Source organism: Typopeltis vanoorti, chromosome 9 (assembly GCF_054136105.1).
Source record: "Typopeltis vanoorti isolate ZY-2024b chromosome 9, IOZ_Tvanoo_1.0, whole genome shotgun sequence".
Classification (NCBI taxonomy): domain Eukaryota; kingdom Metazoa; phylum Arthropoda; class Arachnida; order Uropygi; family Thelyphonidae; genus Typopeltis; species Typopeltis vanoorti.
The window spans coordinates 71,723,417-71,741,183 of record NC_143557.1 but is presented as its reverse complement, the minus strand read 5'-3'; the positions used below and the strand labels follow the sequence as shown (position 1 = coordinate 71,741,183).

Genomic DNA, 17,767 nt, shown 5'->3' with positions numbered 1-17,767 from the left:
ACAAGACAGTGTTCAAATGAATTTTAACTTATGGATCTGAGAGCTGGGTTAGAAATAAAACACTTGACTAGAGACTAGAGACAGACCACAGATATTAGAGTGCTGAGAAAGATTAAGAGAGTGAACAGATGGCATCAATAGTAATATCATATTAAAAATGTGGATACCAGGAAATAACTTGACATTGTTAGTATCCAGGAATGTGTTAGCAGAGCTAAACTCAGGTGGTATGGTCACTTAAACAGAATGGGAGAGGAAAGATTACTAAAACAAGTGTTCTCTGCCAGGTTGGCAGGAAAAAGACCCAGAGGAAGACCAAGTTATAGGTGGATTAATACAGTTAAAAATGCCTTAAAATAGAAATATAAGATCTGATAATGTTGGGGTTGACAGGTAACAGATTGATTTGGGGGAAAATTAGATAGGAAGTTAGCAACGATGTAAATTTTTCATGAAGTACTATCATATCCTGTACACCCTTTGAAGGTACATGTCAGGAATATGATGATGAAGTGCAAAGATCAACACAATTAAAAAAAATAAAATCACATACTTTGCATTTAAAATTTTAAAATGCTAAGTACAGTTTCTGGGAAAATTCCCATGTTACTCCTCTTAAACACTATTAATATAATTATGGCTATTATAGCCTGTTTTTGTTTAGGAGTGTCCCTTATTTTAATACATTGGCTAACATTACTCAAAAAAGGGGGTATATATATATATATATATATATTTTTTTTTTTAGGGCATTATGAGTGAGTAATAGAAGGCAATATGGCAGAATAAAAGAGGTGGAAAAAATTTCGTACATACCTTGTTTTTGGTTCTATGATGCCTTCCAATTCCAAGATCTTGCTGAAAGTTGTTATAAACGGAGGGGGGGGATGCGTTTTGACGCGGGAAAAACTAGGACACGGGTTTACCCTGTCCCAGTTTCCACATAAGGATATTCTTCCCCTTCGTTCACCCCCCCTCCCCGCACAAAAAATGCGGCCCTAAACAAAATAATATATATATTTATATATATATTATTAATAGTAACCCAGGTTTCCAATCTTATTTCCCGAATCAAAATGCACCCCCATGTTTCTCCCCCTTCCTCTCTTAACTCCCCCGTTTATAAACAACCTTTAGCAAGATCTTGGAATAAACGTTGGGGGGAAGGCCCCCCCCCTCCCCCGTTCATAGAACCAAAAACAAGGTATGTACAAAATTTTTTCCACCTCTTTTATTCTGCCATATTGCTATATTCTATACTCACCCATAATGCCCTAAAAATATATATATATACCCCTTTTTTGAGTAATGTTAGCCAATGTATTAAAATAAGGGACACTCCTAAACAAAAACAGGCTATAATAGCTGTAATTATATTAATTTTAAAATGCTGTTTAAAAGAAATGCCATAGATTAATCCCAAGCATTTGCACATGCTTTCTCTCTCTCTCTCTCTTGCTGAATAATTTTGTCCAGCAAGACAGTCATCTGTATGCAAGAGTGGCATTTTAATGCCTCTTGCAAGTCATTCATTAAAAGAAAATGTGTTTCTCATTAATTTAATTAGTGAGAAACATTAATTAAATTAATAAGACTTTATGGATTATAAACATTATTATTATGATTATTACTTAAGCATCTTCCATGGAGTACAAAGACTCATAGCAGATAGTCCACACTAACCATTATTAGTACACCTATCATACTTCTCTTTGAACTCATTCACTGAGACAACTCTACTAATCCATTCTTCACAACTTAAGCAAAAATTCCAACATACATGCTAACACACACTCACACAATTTCCAGAGGTCATACCTTGTTCTCTCTCTCTCTCTGTCATGTACTAAAAAATTTCTTCTAGATCTATCTTATAAAATCTGCTTAATAACTTACATATTTCTTTCATATCTCCTCTTTTCTAGACTTTGCAACCCCAAAACTTCAATCTATCCTAATATGGAGCATACCACAGACCTATGTTCACCCCCCCCCTCTGGATCCTCACCACTTCCTCATTCCCAAAATAATACTCTTCTTATCTGCTTATCAGTGTAATTTGTCAAGAACCAAGTAATCCAGTGAGTTCTGACCATTTTTTACAATATGCCCTCTGAACTTCAACTCCCTGTTTGCTATCGTCATTCCCAAATCTCTACTCGTCAATTTTATGAAGTGCAGCTCCATCACTACAGTACACAGATTAAAATCTTTTCATCCCAAAACGCGTAACATTAGATTTGGCAGCATTACTTGGAAATATTATACTTTTCCCAAACTGTGAATCTATTTCAATTATCCTTCAAGATATCTACATCACCTTTAGTAATAATTGCCCTTCCTAGTTTAGAAATTCAAATCATTCTGGTATCATTAATGAACCAATTAAATAGCATCAATCCAACATAGTACTGTGAAATACTACTGTCACATGCCTTTGGTTTTATTCTATTCCACTAAATATTATTTTTTGATGTCTATCCATTAGCTACTCTCTTATCCAAGTGACTAACTTCTTATTCAATCTCATATGCTCCAATTTACATAATAGTGTTCTGTGTAGTAATATCATGATGTAGCGAACTCAACAGGCATTTGTCATACTATAGAAAGTTAATAATGTAAGGCAAGAACTGTGCTGCTACTGCTCTCACAGATTCCTATCTACCCATTCCTGAATTGTGCCTTTCATACAAATTTTCTTCTCCAATACCTTAATTAGCATTCCTGAGATACTAAACATACCGAAACTAAACTACAAGGACAATAACATGTTTCACTCTCTACTAACACCTTCATCAGGAAGATGAACATACTAGAGAATAAACAAAAAAAAAAATCTGAGCACTTCTAAACAGCAATTGTTTCTGAAATGTATCACATTAATAATAATGTGAGTCACATGTGTCACATGATGACATGTCAAGCATAATAATGGACATTTTAGTTCCTTGTTAGCAGAGCTTGGGGTGCTTAAGGAACAAAGCTGTATAACTGAGAGGAGAGGAGACCACCACATAGCCTAATAGGAATGCAGAGAAGCAACCAGAGCTTCTGACCTAATGTCCAATCTCACCTTCTTGTGGTGCACCCTGTTAAGTATCTACATGGATACGGAGCAAATGAGGATGGGCTGGCAATTTGGGATTTAGGTGACCAAATTGTATTCTTATTGGCTTAAACCATAATACAAAATAACGGTACAACATGACAGAATTTCATGCCGGCTGGGGCATCACCTGGTTAAATAAGGCTCCTGTTGTTTTTGCCAGGAAACCAGGGTGAACAGCAAAAAGTCAGCTACTGGAACAAATCCTAAAACATACCCCAACTCAATATCACCAGAGTTCAAGATCAATACTGTCAACATAAGAAGTCTGAATGAAAGAAAGGGAGCTAGCTGTGGAATTGGATAAGTACCAGATCAACATAATAGGGGTGGCTGAGACAAAAACTGGTGAGATCTTTCTGAGCAATAAATACAAAATGTTATATTCAGGCAATGACAATCAAGGAAAAGATGGAGTAGCCATAGTATTCAACACTAAATACAAGGCTAATCTTCTTGAATAAGCAGGCAATATCAAGTAGAGTGATGTGAGCAAATACGAGAATGGGGAAACTGGACAATGAGACTTATTTGTGCCTATGGTCCCACAGAAGGTTCTACTAAGGTAGAAGCAGAGGCATTTTTTGATGTTTTAGAAAAAGCAACTGCCACAAAACTGACACAATGAAAAATTGGTCCTTGTTGGGGGATCTAAATAGCAGAGTAGGAAATGATTGTCAGATATACAAAAATGTTTTGGGAAAATTTGGAGAAAAGAGCAAAGCTAATAATAATGGTAAATACCTGTTGGATTTATGTTCAGGACATGGACTGGTTATTACTAACACCATGTTCCAACATAAAAATGTGCACAAATTGACATGGAGAGAAGAGGCAAGGAATAAGAAAAGTCTCATTGACTATGTTATTGTTGATAGTGATGTTTTCTCACTGGTGCAGGACACTAGAGTGTACAGAGGATTTGAAATTGGAAGTGATCATCATTTAGTCTTGAGCAGGATAAAATTGAATTTCATATTGAAAAGAAGAACATGTAAGAAAGTTTTAAAGCAAATAAAGTTGAGCAGCTCTCAGATGTGAACTGTAAACTAAAGCACACAAACATTATTCAAGAAAAAACGAAAGAGTTTGGGAACAGGAACCAAACCTTGGAGATTCAGTGACAAGCCCTTGAGAAAACATTACTTCAATCTTAGTACCACCTCTGGATCTGGCTCCCACTGATGAGACCTCAATAAAGGTCGAAACCGGTCTAGGTAGTGACTCTCCCCCCACTCTTCTCATAATGCATAGCATTATACATGTCCACAAAGATATGTGCTTTGCATTATGGGATACTAAGGCAAGTGATGTGAAGTCATTAGCTTCTATATACGAGTAGCCTCAGTCCTGAAAATACTTCAGGTGCAAACTTTGTTTGCTTATACTTGGATAAAGGATTAAACCAAGTATATATTTATTGGTATCTTTAATTTATAGTATAACCAAATGGAAAAACTTCCAACAACTGTTTCTCCAGAGACTGTTTTCACTGAAGCTTGTTGGTTTTCATACAGTTCTCTAATTAAGAGAATTAGATGCTCGGGCATTGCCATTGCTCTTATCACATTCCACAGTCTGTTATGATCAATAGAATCAAAAGCTTTTTTATATGCAACAAAACAGATGAATACTTTTGTTTGATATTCTCTTGTTCCTTCCATAATCCATCTCATGTTCAGTATCTGGTATCTAGTTCCAGCCTTTTAAAGCAATTATGTAATTCTCATAGTTTGGGACTTGACTTTTTTTTTTTTTTGGAACTGGTATGATTACTGATGTTTTCCAGTCTCTAGGCCAGTTTATTTTCTTAAAAATCTGTTGACAAATTTCAATCAATATATTAATTACTTCATCCCCAAATGCTATCCATAATTCCTCTGATACTCCATAAGCTCTAGGAGCTTTTCCTGTGGCAGCTGTGTCATTCCCCCATATTCCTTCACTTTTTATAGATTCCTCAACAAATTCTCTCCATTCAAGTTCTCCTTCAATATTAATATTTTTCGTACAAATCCTCTACATATTCTTTCCACTTTTTTCACTTCTTCCATCAACTTTTCCCAAGAAGTAGATTTAATTAAGATAAATCTGCATAACTTAATAAGCTTAATATTTATTACCACTGTTATTTCTAATCAATATGTAGTCTATATAGATCATAAATAACAATGGAGAGTGTTGCAGAGATTAAGAATCTAAACTAATAACTGGAAGGAGAGACCTCTGTACAGCCTATAAAGAAAGTTGAAAAATGAACTATTGAACTAATGTCCAATCCTCCCATGATATTTACTTAAACCACACATGCTTTGTAAATGAAAGCAAATCTTTACAACTTCCATTATGTTTTTAACTTATTTAAGGGAATTCAATTCTGTATAATTATTATGAGTAAACAATATAGCAGCCACTGGAGATATCACAGATAGCAAGCAAATTGAGCTGTATCTCAGAGTTTGAATGGTCCCTTTTTCTGTCCATTAACAATAACACCATGATGCTTAACCAATGTAGTACCCCTCATTACCACACGTTCCCAAATTCTCTTTTCTCATCTTTTTTCTTTTATATTCCAGCTTTGTCATCATTCCTTGAAATTCCCAATATTAGTCCAAAAAGAGGCTTGCAATTTCAATATCACTCACACACACACACACACACAACAGGCAAGGCCGACATATGCTATATGTCGGCTGGGATCAAGAGCAAAGTAATCTGTTGATATTCTTCTTCTTCTTAAAGAACTGAAGACTGTGTCTTTAGGAAATATTTCATGGAGAAAGGCTATTCCATAGAGCTGAAATATATGGAATGAAAGATGGCTGGGAACAGTGACGGCCCATAAGAATTTGTAGTGGTGGGACTGTAGTAATAAGAGTATTAAAAAAAAAAAAAAATCAATATGGATTGAAAATTTTTGTGTCCTGAGAAGTGTTTAAATTTTGGTCATTCATAAAAAACATGTAATTCTGTATTTAGTTGCTCTTTATCTAAAGTTGGATATGCATCCACAGTTTCTTGTAGTTCAGTAATTGGGAACTGATTTGCATTATTTTGAAAAATACAAGGAGAGAACAATTTTGCTGCAGACAAGTGTTTTGTGAAGCAAAATTGCTCTTTTGCTTGGCATGCAATATAATTGTACACTTCTTTCGCTGATGTATCATTATCCTGTTTCGAAAATCTTGCCCTTTTTGCCGAAGGAAAATACTCTTGCTGATTGATTGAAGGAAGGTTATTTCTTTTTTCTTCAAAATAATCCCAGTAAACTCCTAGGTGTAAGATGCCCCAACATCATGATCCTTCAGGCTTTAAATTCGAGTTTTACCTGCAGTTCCAGGCATGAAAATTTTATATTTTACAAATATTTAATAGAATTCTTTTCTTCATTCATTTCTACAAAGATATATATTAAATGCTAGTAAATGCACAATATTTACCTATAATAACGACAACAACATTCATTTGTGTTGTTTGTGCATGTGTAGTAGCAACATATCTTGGGCTGCAATGCTACCACCCCAAACTGTATGTAAATCACGCATTATCCCCACTACATTATCCCCAGATAGTGGTTTAGTGTGATCTGCACTGAATGTAGCTCCAGCATTGAGTATACTAGCCAGTACTGATACTAGCCCTAGCCCACACAGCACATTGACTATTCCAAAATACAACTATTGACACATATATATAAAAAGGGAAATAAAACTGAATGTGAGAATTACAGAGATATTTCCCTACTGAGTGTTCCTGGCAAGATCTATGCAAGTATACTTGAGAAATGGTTGACAAGAATTGTGGTAAAAAAGCTGGGTGAAGAACAAGTTAGATTCAGGCCAAATAGAGGCTGTCAGGATCAGATCTTCACTTAACAACAAATAGTCGAGAAAGCATTGGAATATAACAAAGATCTGTATTTAAGTTTTGTCGATTTGGAAAAGGCATATGACAAGGTGCCAAGAGAGAAGCTATTCAATATGCTACAGTTATATGGTGTCAATGGGGCATTATATCAAGCATTACTTAGTCTTTATTTGAGTTGCAAGTTAGCAGTTAGAATTGAAGGAAGTACAGGAAGATGGTTTAATGTTAAATATGGTGTGAGACAAGGATGTACATTATCCCCTCTGTTATTCATTATCTATATGGATCACATTATGAAGGAAAGTGGTATTAAACATGATATCAAAATTGGAGATAATGTCAGCTCTTTGCTTTATGCGGATGATGTTATACTTCTAAATAAATCTGCTACAAGTCTGCAAGATTCTCTGACTAAATTGAATAACTGTTGTAATAGATATGGTGTGAAGGTCAGCAATAAAAAGACAAAGACAATGAAAATAGGCAGAATCATTGAAAATGTTAACTGTGTTGTGAATGGAGACCCTGTGGAACAAGTAAAACATTTCAGCTACTTAGGCACGATTTTTAGTGAAGATGGTAAATTAAATATAGAAATAGACAACAGAATCAGCAAAGCTGGTATTGTAGGAAGCCAATTGAATAAATTCATATGAGAGAAATTAGTCGGAACACTAAATTAGCTGTATACAAGACAGTGTTCAAACCAGTTTTAACTTATGGATCTGAGAGCTGGGTCAGAAGTAAAACACTTGACCAAAGACTAGAGACCACAGATATGAGAGTCCTGAGAAAGATTATAGGCGTGAACAGATAGCATCAATGGCAATATCATATTAAAAACGAGGATATTAGGAAAGAACTTGACATTGTCAGCATCCAGGAACCCTTTAGAAGAGGTGGTATGGTCACTTAAACAGAATGGGCGAAGAAAGATTAGCAAAACAGTGTTCTCTGCAAAACAACCCAGAGGAAGACCAAGATAATAGGTGGATTGATACGGTACAAAGTGCCTTAGACGATAGAAATATAAGATCTGATAATGTTGGAGTCTTGACAAGTAACAGACTGATTTGGAGGAAAATTGTAGATAGGAAGTTAGTAACGATGTAATTTTTTTCATGTAGTACTATCATATCCTGTACATTCCTTGAGGATACATGGCAGGAATTTGATGATGATGAACTATTGATACAAAATTAATTATCTAAAATACTATCGAGCAGTACTGTGTTGCAAACAAGAAAATAACAGTTTTTTTAGATAAATATATAAAAATTTAAGAACGGTGATAATAAAACAGGAACTTTCATTTTATACTGGAGAGGCTGCAGCCCTTATGGACGAGCCGCCACTGGCTAGGAATATATGGTTATGTTCAGTGAATGTCAGTAGTTCAGTTGTAAGACCGTTCATCAACAGCTGTTGCTCATGTAGCTGTAAGATTAACAAAAATGGGGAACATAATGAATGCTAAAACCTGACTGTCCACAAGACAGCAGCTGAAGACAGTCCATGAGAAAGGAGCTGTCAATCAACAGAACTTCTTTCTGAACAGCATCAAGAATCCTTAGAGACACAACCCAAATGTGAAAGCAGTGGCGCAAGGATAGGCAAATTTAAGATTTGTACAGAAAAAGTAATTGAACACATGAAAAGTAACATCTTGAGCAAAAGAGGATGCCAAGTTTTCTGGAAGCTAAGGATGCTATAGAAGTGATGTGATGATGCCAGAATATGCTAGAAGTAAAAGTCAATAGGAGAAGAGTGATCTGGTCTAGGCTGTTTATTATCAAAAAGGAGAAAAACTAAAGTCTTTTTTGGAAAAACAAAACAAAACTCTGTTTGGAAGCATTGAAGGTGACTAGGATGGTGTAGAGATCAATGTTCAGGGCATTTATTGAAGATTATCTTGAAGCTTGTCACTAGAAATTTCAATTTCTCTTATGTAAAAGTATGGCTTCTACTAGAACAGTTTATATACATATAAACACAGCATATATGCATATACAATTCACAAAACATTAATACCTGGAGTTCCTAGTTGTTGTGGATTGGGAAGCTTCTCACCTAAAGCCTGCTCAAGATCTGGTAACATTCGTACCCTTTGGAAAGGTGGAGTAAAATCTATTTTCACACCTTCTCCTTCAGGTCCATCAGGATGAAACACGATCTTATAGGAACCTGTGATACTTTTTACCATACCTAATAATAAATACAAATATTTTATACAACTGTTTTCAAAGTAAAAACAGGTGATTATCAAGACAAATCTTACAGGATCACCAGTGGAGAGTTACCTTACATCAAAGATGCATATATATATATATATATATATATATATATATACACAGTGATCTGTTTATGATATATTAATAAATTGATAGCATAAATAAAGAAATTTTTCACAACTATTTTACATAAAATGTTGCAGAAAAGAAATTTTTTCATAAAATGTTTGCATTTGTGTTTTTTTGAAGAATAAAAGCATATATACAAACATTTTATGGAAACTACTTTATAGTGACTCTTGATAACTCAATGGTAAGTAAAACCATTTGTGACACTTGCAACTGTGATATTCCATACTTCGCTGGTTCATTTTAAGACAACTTACTGCCCAAGTCCTTGACAGTAGTGACTACTTTTCTCTAGGTGTTTAAATGCTTCTATCTTTACAATTCTGTAACATCGATGATGTAAAATAAAATGTTAAATTTGTTTTAACTTATGTGCTCAGTGCTCTTAATTCTAAAAAGTGCAACTAACTGTAGGCTACATGCAGCTGCTTTACCTTTTTACATGCAGTTATGTAGCATTCGAACATAAGATACATACACATTGTACTATATTAAGTTGCCCATAGGGTATTTAATGTGTAGGAAACATTTTCAAGAACAAGCAAACTGAAATATTTCTGGAAAAAAAAAAATGAATTAAGCATTACAAATTTGTCAGCAAATTTGAAATGTGACTCATCTTCAATATGCTAAAAAAGTGTTATATGCAATTAACCAATTTGTAACACAAATATAATCTGTATTTTAACAAAAATTTCATTAAAAAATAATAATTTCATAGTACACTGATCAACAAAATTAACAGAACAAAATGTTTTTCATGAATATTATATTTTATTCAACAGTGTCACCAAAGTTGAATATTTGATATTAGAGGCATTCTGATATTACGGGCATATATTGTTCATTTTCATAACAACTTGCTACAACAGGTATTCAATTTAGTGGAAGGGTCCTGAAATTAGACGACAGAAATATAAGATCTGATAATGTTGAAGTCTTGATGAGTAACAGACTGATTTGGAGGAAAATTGTAGATAGAAAGTTAGTAATGATGTAATTTTTTTTCATGTAGTACTATCATATCCTATACACTTCTTGAGGGTACATGCAGGAATTTGATGATGATGATGATGATCTAAATTTGCTAAATAAAGATCAAGAATAAATTTAGTTTAATCCTTTATCCAAGCGCGTGCAAACAAAGTTTGCGCCTGAAAGTATCTTCAGGACTGGGGTAAAGTGGTACAACACCCGCACAACTCCTTGCAAAGGTGGAGCAAGCTACCAACACTCCAATCTCAGTATCTCCCATAATGCAAAACACATCTCCTTGCGGATATGTATATGTATAATGCTATGCATTAAGGGAAGGGTCACTACCCAGACTAGTTTCGACATTTACTGAGGTCTCTTCATTGGGAGCCAGGCCTAAGAAGATACCAGGCAGAAGCATTAGCAAGGTCATCTCCTCCTATAGGAGCTGCCAAACGGTGTGCCACTTTTTTATTAAATTACTATGGATTTAGAGAAAGATGTTGAAAGTTTATTTTTCACTTGGTCAGATTATAATAAATTTAGTTTAATCCTTTATCCAAGTGGTTGCAAACAAAGTTTGCGCCTGAAAGTATCTTCAGGACTGGGGTAAAGTGGTACAACACCGGGCAACTCCTTGCAAAGGTGGAGCAAGCTACCAACTCTCCTATCTCAGTATCTCCCATAATGCAAAACACATCTCCTTGCGGATATGTATATGTATAATGTTATGCATTAAGGGAAGGGCCACTACCCAGACTAGTTTCGACATTTATTGAGGTCTCTTCAGTGGGAGCCAGGCCCAAGTGGAGATACCAGGCAGAAGCATTAGCAAGGTCATCTCCTCCTTAATGCATAACATTATACATATACATATCCGCAAGGAGATGTGTTTTGCATTATGGGAGATACTGAGATAGGAGTGTTGGTAGCCTGCTCCACCTTTGCAAGGAGTTGCCCAGTGTTGTACCACTTTACCCCAGTCCTGAAGATACTTTCAGGCGCAAACTTTGTTTGCAACCACTTGGATAAAGGATTAAACTAAATTTATTATAGTCTGACCAAGTGAAAAATAAACTTTCAACATCTTTCTCTAAATCCAGAGCAATTTAATAAAAAGGTGGCACACCGTTTGGCAGCTCCGATAGGAGGAAATGACCTTGCTAATGCTTCTGCCTGGTATCTCCACTTGGGCCTGGCTCCCACTGAAGAGACCTCAATAAAGGTCGAAACTAGTCTGGGTAGTGGCCCTTCCCTTAATGCATAACATTATACATATATATATCTGCAAGGAGATGTGTTTTGCATCATGGGAGATACTGAAATAGGAGTGTGGTAGCTTGCACCACCTTTGCAAGGAGTTGTCCGGTGTTGTACCACTTTACCCCAGTCCTGAAGATACTTTCAGGTGCAAACTTTGTTTGCACGCACTTGGATAAAGGATTAAACTAAATTTATTATAGTCTGACCAAGTGAAAAATAAACTTTCAAATATCAAGAAGGTGGCAAGATATTCTGGAGGTTGTTGAAGAAGCTTAGAAATGGAGTGCTGTAAAAGGAATTAGAGATGACAAAGGTGATATGAAAACTGGAGAAAAATATATCCTTGAAGTATGGAGTTATTACTTCGAAAAATTGCTAAATGAAACTAGCAGTGACGACAGCACAGTGATAAAAAACACTGACCAGGCATGCAATCAGGAATACATATCCATGCATCAAGTAGAAAAAGCCATCAAAGGTCTGAAATGTGGAAAGGCAGCTGGAATAGATGATATCAGACCAGAAATGCTCAAGTATGGAGGTATAAATTTTTTCAGTGGCTACACTGCCTTGTTCAGAGGGCCTGGAGAGAAGGACGAATTCCAGATGATTGGAGTAGAGCTCTCATAGTACCCATATATAAAAAGGAAAATAAAAGTGATTGTGAGAATTACAGAGGTATTTCTCTACTGAGTATTCCTGGTAAGATTTATGCCAGTATACTTGAGAAACAGTTGAGAAGGATTGTGGAAGAGAAGCTTGGTGAGCTGGATTCAGGCCAAATAGAGGATGTCGGAATCAAATATTCACTTTACGACAAATAGTTGAAAAGTCATGGGAATATAACAAAGATCTGTATTTAAGTTTTGTAGATCTGGAAAAAGAATATGACAAGGTGCCAAGAGAGAAGCTATTCATAACTGTTGTGACAGATATGGTATGAAGATCAGCAATAACAAGACAAAGATAATGAAAATAGGCAGAAGCATTGAAAATATCAGCTCCATTGTGAATGGAGAACCTATAGAACAAGTAAAACATTTCAGCTACTTAGGCACAATTTTTAGTGAAGATGATAAATTAAATATGGAAATAGATAACAGAATCAACAAAGCTGGTATGGTAGGAAGTCAACTGAATAAATTTATATGGAATAAGAGAGAAATTAGTCAAAACACTAAATTAGCTGTATTTCAAACCAATTTTAACTTATGGATCTAAGAGCTGGGTCAGAAGTAAAACACTTGACCAAAGATTAGAGACAGCAGATATGAGAGTCCTGAGAAAGATTAGGGGCATGAACAGATGGTATCAATGGCAATATCATATTAAAAACAAGAATATTGGGAAAGAACTTGACATCGTCAGCATCCAAGAATGTGTTAGCAGAGCTAATCTCAGGTGGTATGGTCACTTACACAGAATGGGCAAAGAAAGATTAGCAAAACAAGTGTTCTCTGCCAGGTTGGCAGGAAAAAGACCCAGAGGAAGAACAAGATATAAGTGGATTGATAAGGTAAAAAGTGCCTTAGAAGACAGATATATAAATATAAGATCTGACAATGTTATAGCTTTGACAGGTAACAGATTGATTTGGCAGAAAATTGTAGGTAGGAAGTTAGTAATGATGTAAATTTTTCATGTAGTAGTAGTATCATATCCTGTACACCCTTTGAGGGTAAATGTCAAGAATTTGATGATGATGAAAAGGTTTGCACCATGAGTATTATTTAGTTTCATTCCAATATATTTATTTACTTTAAAAGGGTACTAGTTTCCCTAAACTTTAAAATAAATCTCATATACTACATTCACTTATCTCAGTCTCATAAATAAGACAAGAGAATTAATAAAAACATAAATAAAATAATAATTAATACAAGAAATATACAGGTAAATATAATTATTTACAAAATGTGTTTACAAAGTTTTCATAAGAGATACACTAGCTCTACACACACACACACATAAATTAAAGTTCAGAGAAAAAAAAGGTTTCTAACAACAAAAGAAAAAAAATTGTTTGCTAATCCTTTCTAGAAATTAACAAATTTGACTCTCCATTACATTTCAATATTATCAATTCCAAAATGGGAACCATGTCACTCAGTCTCAATAATAACATTCTTTTCATATCATTCTTTTTCCTTAAACAGAAAGAAAGAAATATTCTTGTCCTAACTCAGTAGATTTCAGTGTAAACATCTTATCAAAAAATTTACCCAGAATTATCCATTAGGAGAAAACTTAGAATAAGCACTGTTGGCTTGACAGTTCTATAAAAAATCCTTTCATACTGGTGAAATAAATTCCTTTCTCTATCTGAATATATATATATATCCCTTCTTGTTTGGGTGTTCTACTATTATGAAGAGCACATCTTACAAGAAAATACAACTTTCTCCCTTAACATAAACAAAATGTTTTGTTTTCACTCTACTGAATGCAGAAAATTCAGAATGAAGAAACAAACAACAGACTAAATTACTAAAGGAAATCACTTTTCTAAACAGTGTTGCTGTTTATCTTTTAAAAACAAAGAGCCCCTCTTCTAGATTTTATCTTCTAGTGGTTGGTTGCTCACCATTTCGAAAGAAAGCACTTCCACATAAATCTATTGTCCTCTATTTCCATTCCTTTAACTTTTTACCCTCCTCCAAGGAACCCACATTCTCATTCCCAATCTCACAACGAAACTGAAACAACTTCAACAACTGTTGTTACTAGTTTGCATGCATACATCCCTTCAAACTGTCATTAAACTCAATAATGCTCTCTTTTAAAATATTGAGATAGGAGTGATGTTAGCTTGGTTCACCTTTGCTCTGAGTTGCCTGGTGTTGCACTATCTTTCCTCAGTCCTGAAGATATTTTCAGGCGCAAACGTTGTTTGCTCACACCTGGATAAAGAATTAAACTAAATTTATTATAGTCTAACTAAGTGCAAAATAAACTTTCAACATATTTCTCTAAATCCAGAGTAATTTAATAATAAGGTGCCACACCTTTTGGCAACTCCTATAGGTAAAGATGACCTCTCCACTGCTTCCACCTTGGTATCTCTACCTCTGGGCCTGGCTCCCACTGACGAGACCTCAATAAAGGTCAAAACCAGTCTGGATAGTGACCTTCCCTTAATGCATACCATTATACATATTCGCAAGGAGATATGTTTTGCATTATGGGAGATACTGAGGTTACCTTGGTCCACCTTTGCTCTGAGTTGTCTGGTGTTGCACTACCTTTCCTCAGTCCTGAAGATATTTTCAGGTGCAAACTTTATTTGCTCACACTTGGATAAAGGATTAAACTAAATTTATTATAGTGCTCTCTTTGTATGCTTAAGATGATACAACATGTAAATAAATATTCAGATAAGAAAAATAGTTTTATACACATTTTCAGTCTAATAAAGTAAAAGAATGATAATTTCTTGATATATATCATCATCATCATGCATATCAATGATTTAGGCCTAGCATGGCGTGTTCCACCCTTAGAAGTCATCGTTGAATCGTTTAAGAGGACGTCCTGGTTTTCTTTTTCCTAATGGCCTGTACTTTAAGGTTTGTTTTGGTAATCTTTCTATTTTCATTCTTTGAACGTGTTCCATCCATTTATGTTTATATTTTTTAATTTTTTCTATTACTGGTTCTTGGTTTAATTCTTTCATAATTTCTTCATTTCTTTTGTGATCAAATAGGGTATACTTCGCAGTTTTTCTCATAAACTTCATTTCTGCTGTTGTTAATCTTTGTTTGTCTTTTTTGTTTTATTGTCCAGATTTCGCTTCCATACATTAAGACTGGTAGGGCTAATGTATTGTATACTTTTAGTCTGGTTTGTTTTTGAACTAGGTTTGGTTTAAATATAGAGTTAATTACACCTGTTATTTTGAATATTTTGCAATTTTTACATTTATATCTTTTTAATTTTCATATGTAATCATACATCCTAGGTAGTTAAATGAATTCACCTGTTCTAAGATCTTGTTATCTATTACTATTTTAGTTCTTGCAAAAAGGCCACAGTTTTTGATTTTTCTGTTGATATTATCATACCATAATCTTTGGATATCTCATTTAGAACTAAAATAGCTTTCTGTAGGTTATCTTCAGAATTTGTAATTATTATTTGGTCATCAGCAAAGAGGAGAGTGTTTAAGTTTACTGTAGGAGAAAGTTTAATTCCTTCATGTAAATTTTTATTCTATTTTATTATTATTTCATTTAAGTAGATATTAAAAAGAGTAGCTGAGAGGGGACATTCCTGTCGGACCCCTTGGTTTATCTCTCTCGTATATGATAGCTCGTGATTTAATCTTATTTGTATTTGATTATTTTCATATACAGGGTGTTCGGGATAAATTTGACATATTTATAATTAATTATATTTTTCCGTAAGTTACATGTATTAACACACACTTCTCTTCATTTAAAAGTTTGGACCCTTCTTCATTCATATACAAGATGTCAGAAAGGATGGATAGCTGGAACCCACCTGAATCATGGAAGAGAATAACTTGTATCATGATGATTCGTGCCCGCCATCAAAATAAGGATATTACGACTGCTGCCCAATGCTCCCTGAATACAGTAAAAACAATCAGGCATGAACTAGAGACTTGCAATGGTGACTACGAGGATGTAGCAAGAAGAAAGATCCCTAGCAGACGATCTGATTGCGTTCGTACAGCAGAATTCCTCGCAAATCTGCAGGAACAGGTGTTGAAGAACCCTGGCATTGGAATTCGGGCTTTGTTCGTGGAGTTGCTAACTGTAGTCAAGCCCTGGATAACAAGGGTAGCCAATGGTAGGCCGTATGTATGGCAGCAGGATTCGGCCCCTTGCCACACCTCTGGGAAAAGTCAAAAATGGTTGTCTGAAAATTTCTACGACTTCACCAGTCCAAATGTTTGGCCTCCAAACTCCCCAGACCTTAACCCCATGGATTATTTTGTATGGGGCGCAGTTGAAAAAGACACCAATCGCACTTCCAGTAATACAAAAGCCCAGTTAATGGATAAAATTAAAACAGTTTTTGCGGCCCTTCCCAGGGAGACTGTAGCATCAGCTTGTTCGAGGTTCCGAAGCAGAATTGAAGCTGTGATCGATGCTAATGGTGGTTATTTTGAGTAAATCTTGTTGATAGTATGGTAATTAACTCTGCCTGTAATGTTTTTTTGTCAATTCATTAAATTTAATAGATACAAAGAAGATTTTCTTTTTCCTTACGTGAAAAAGAAAACTATTCGAAACTGTCAAATTTATCCCGAACACCCTGTATACTTGTGATAGCTTTTAGGATATTATTTGGTTGGTATTTGTCTTTCTTTTAATATGTTAAATAATATGTTTCTTTTAACTTTGTCAAATGCTTTTTCAAAGTTCAATAAATGCAATATGTGTTTCTAAATTGTATTCCCTTCTTTTCTCTATTATTAATTTTAGGCAAAAGGCCGGGTCTATACATGATCGTCCTTTTCTAAATCCATTCTGTACTTCTAAAATAAAGTTTTCGGAATATTTCATTAGTTTGCTATTTAAGATTCGATTCTGCTATATATTTTGTAACAGGAATTTAGTATACTGATACCTCTATAGTTTTTAGGGTAATCTCTATTACCTTTTTTTTTAAAGATAGGAATCACAACTGCTTTTTTTTCCATTCTATTGGGGGGATACCAGTTGAATAAATTCTATTTAAAAATAATAAGAGTCTTTCTTTGAATACATTGGCCAAAATTAAGCGTAGTTCTGAAAGCTGTCAACTCTGTGCATTTTCCCAATCAGCATTACAAAATACTGCTGAAGTTCGTTAACTTATAGCATAAAGTTAGAAACTGTTTTAATAAGAACTTCAAAAATTTTATACATGATTTATTAACATAATTTTTAGTCTCTTTGTGGAGAGAGAGAGAGAGAGAAGTGAATTTAATTATAATGATAATTGAAATTTTATGACAAATATAAAAAAACTTACACTGCTGTAAAAGGGAGTGGAGAAAATAAATTAATAGATTTAATTATATCTCTTTCCAATTTTTTTTAATAATCTGCTTGATGTACTAAGTCAACTAATTTGCTAAAACAAATTAGGGTATATCTAAATTAATGTTAAAAGATGTTAAATAATGTCAATACTCCACAAAACTCCTTTAGTAACTTGTATGATATCATATTCTTTCTTT

At 34.5% G+C, this 17,767-nt stretch overlaps 1 protein-coding gene across 1 annotated transcript in view; it reads right to left on the bottom strand.

Annotated features, from left to right (window-relative positions):
- Positions 1-17,767, bottom strand: part of LOC150103145 (lysine--tRNA ligase-like) — a 199,946-nt gene that overhangs the window by 91,883 nt on the left and 90,296 nt on the right. Inside the window, exon 9 of the mRNA XM_090398349.1 lies at positions 9,011-9,184. Within this exon, the coding sequence (XP_090254475.1) occupies positions 9,011-9,184 (174 nt within the window). The remainder of the gene's footprint in view (positions 1-9,010; positions 9,185-17,767) is intronic.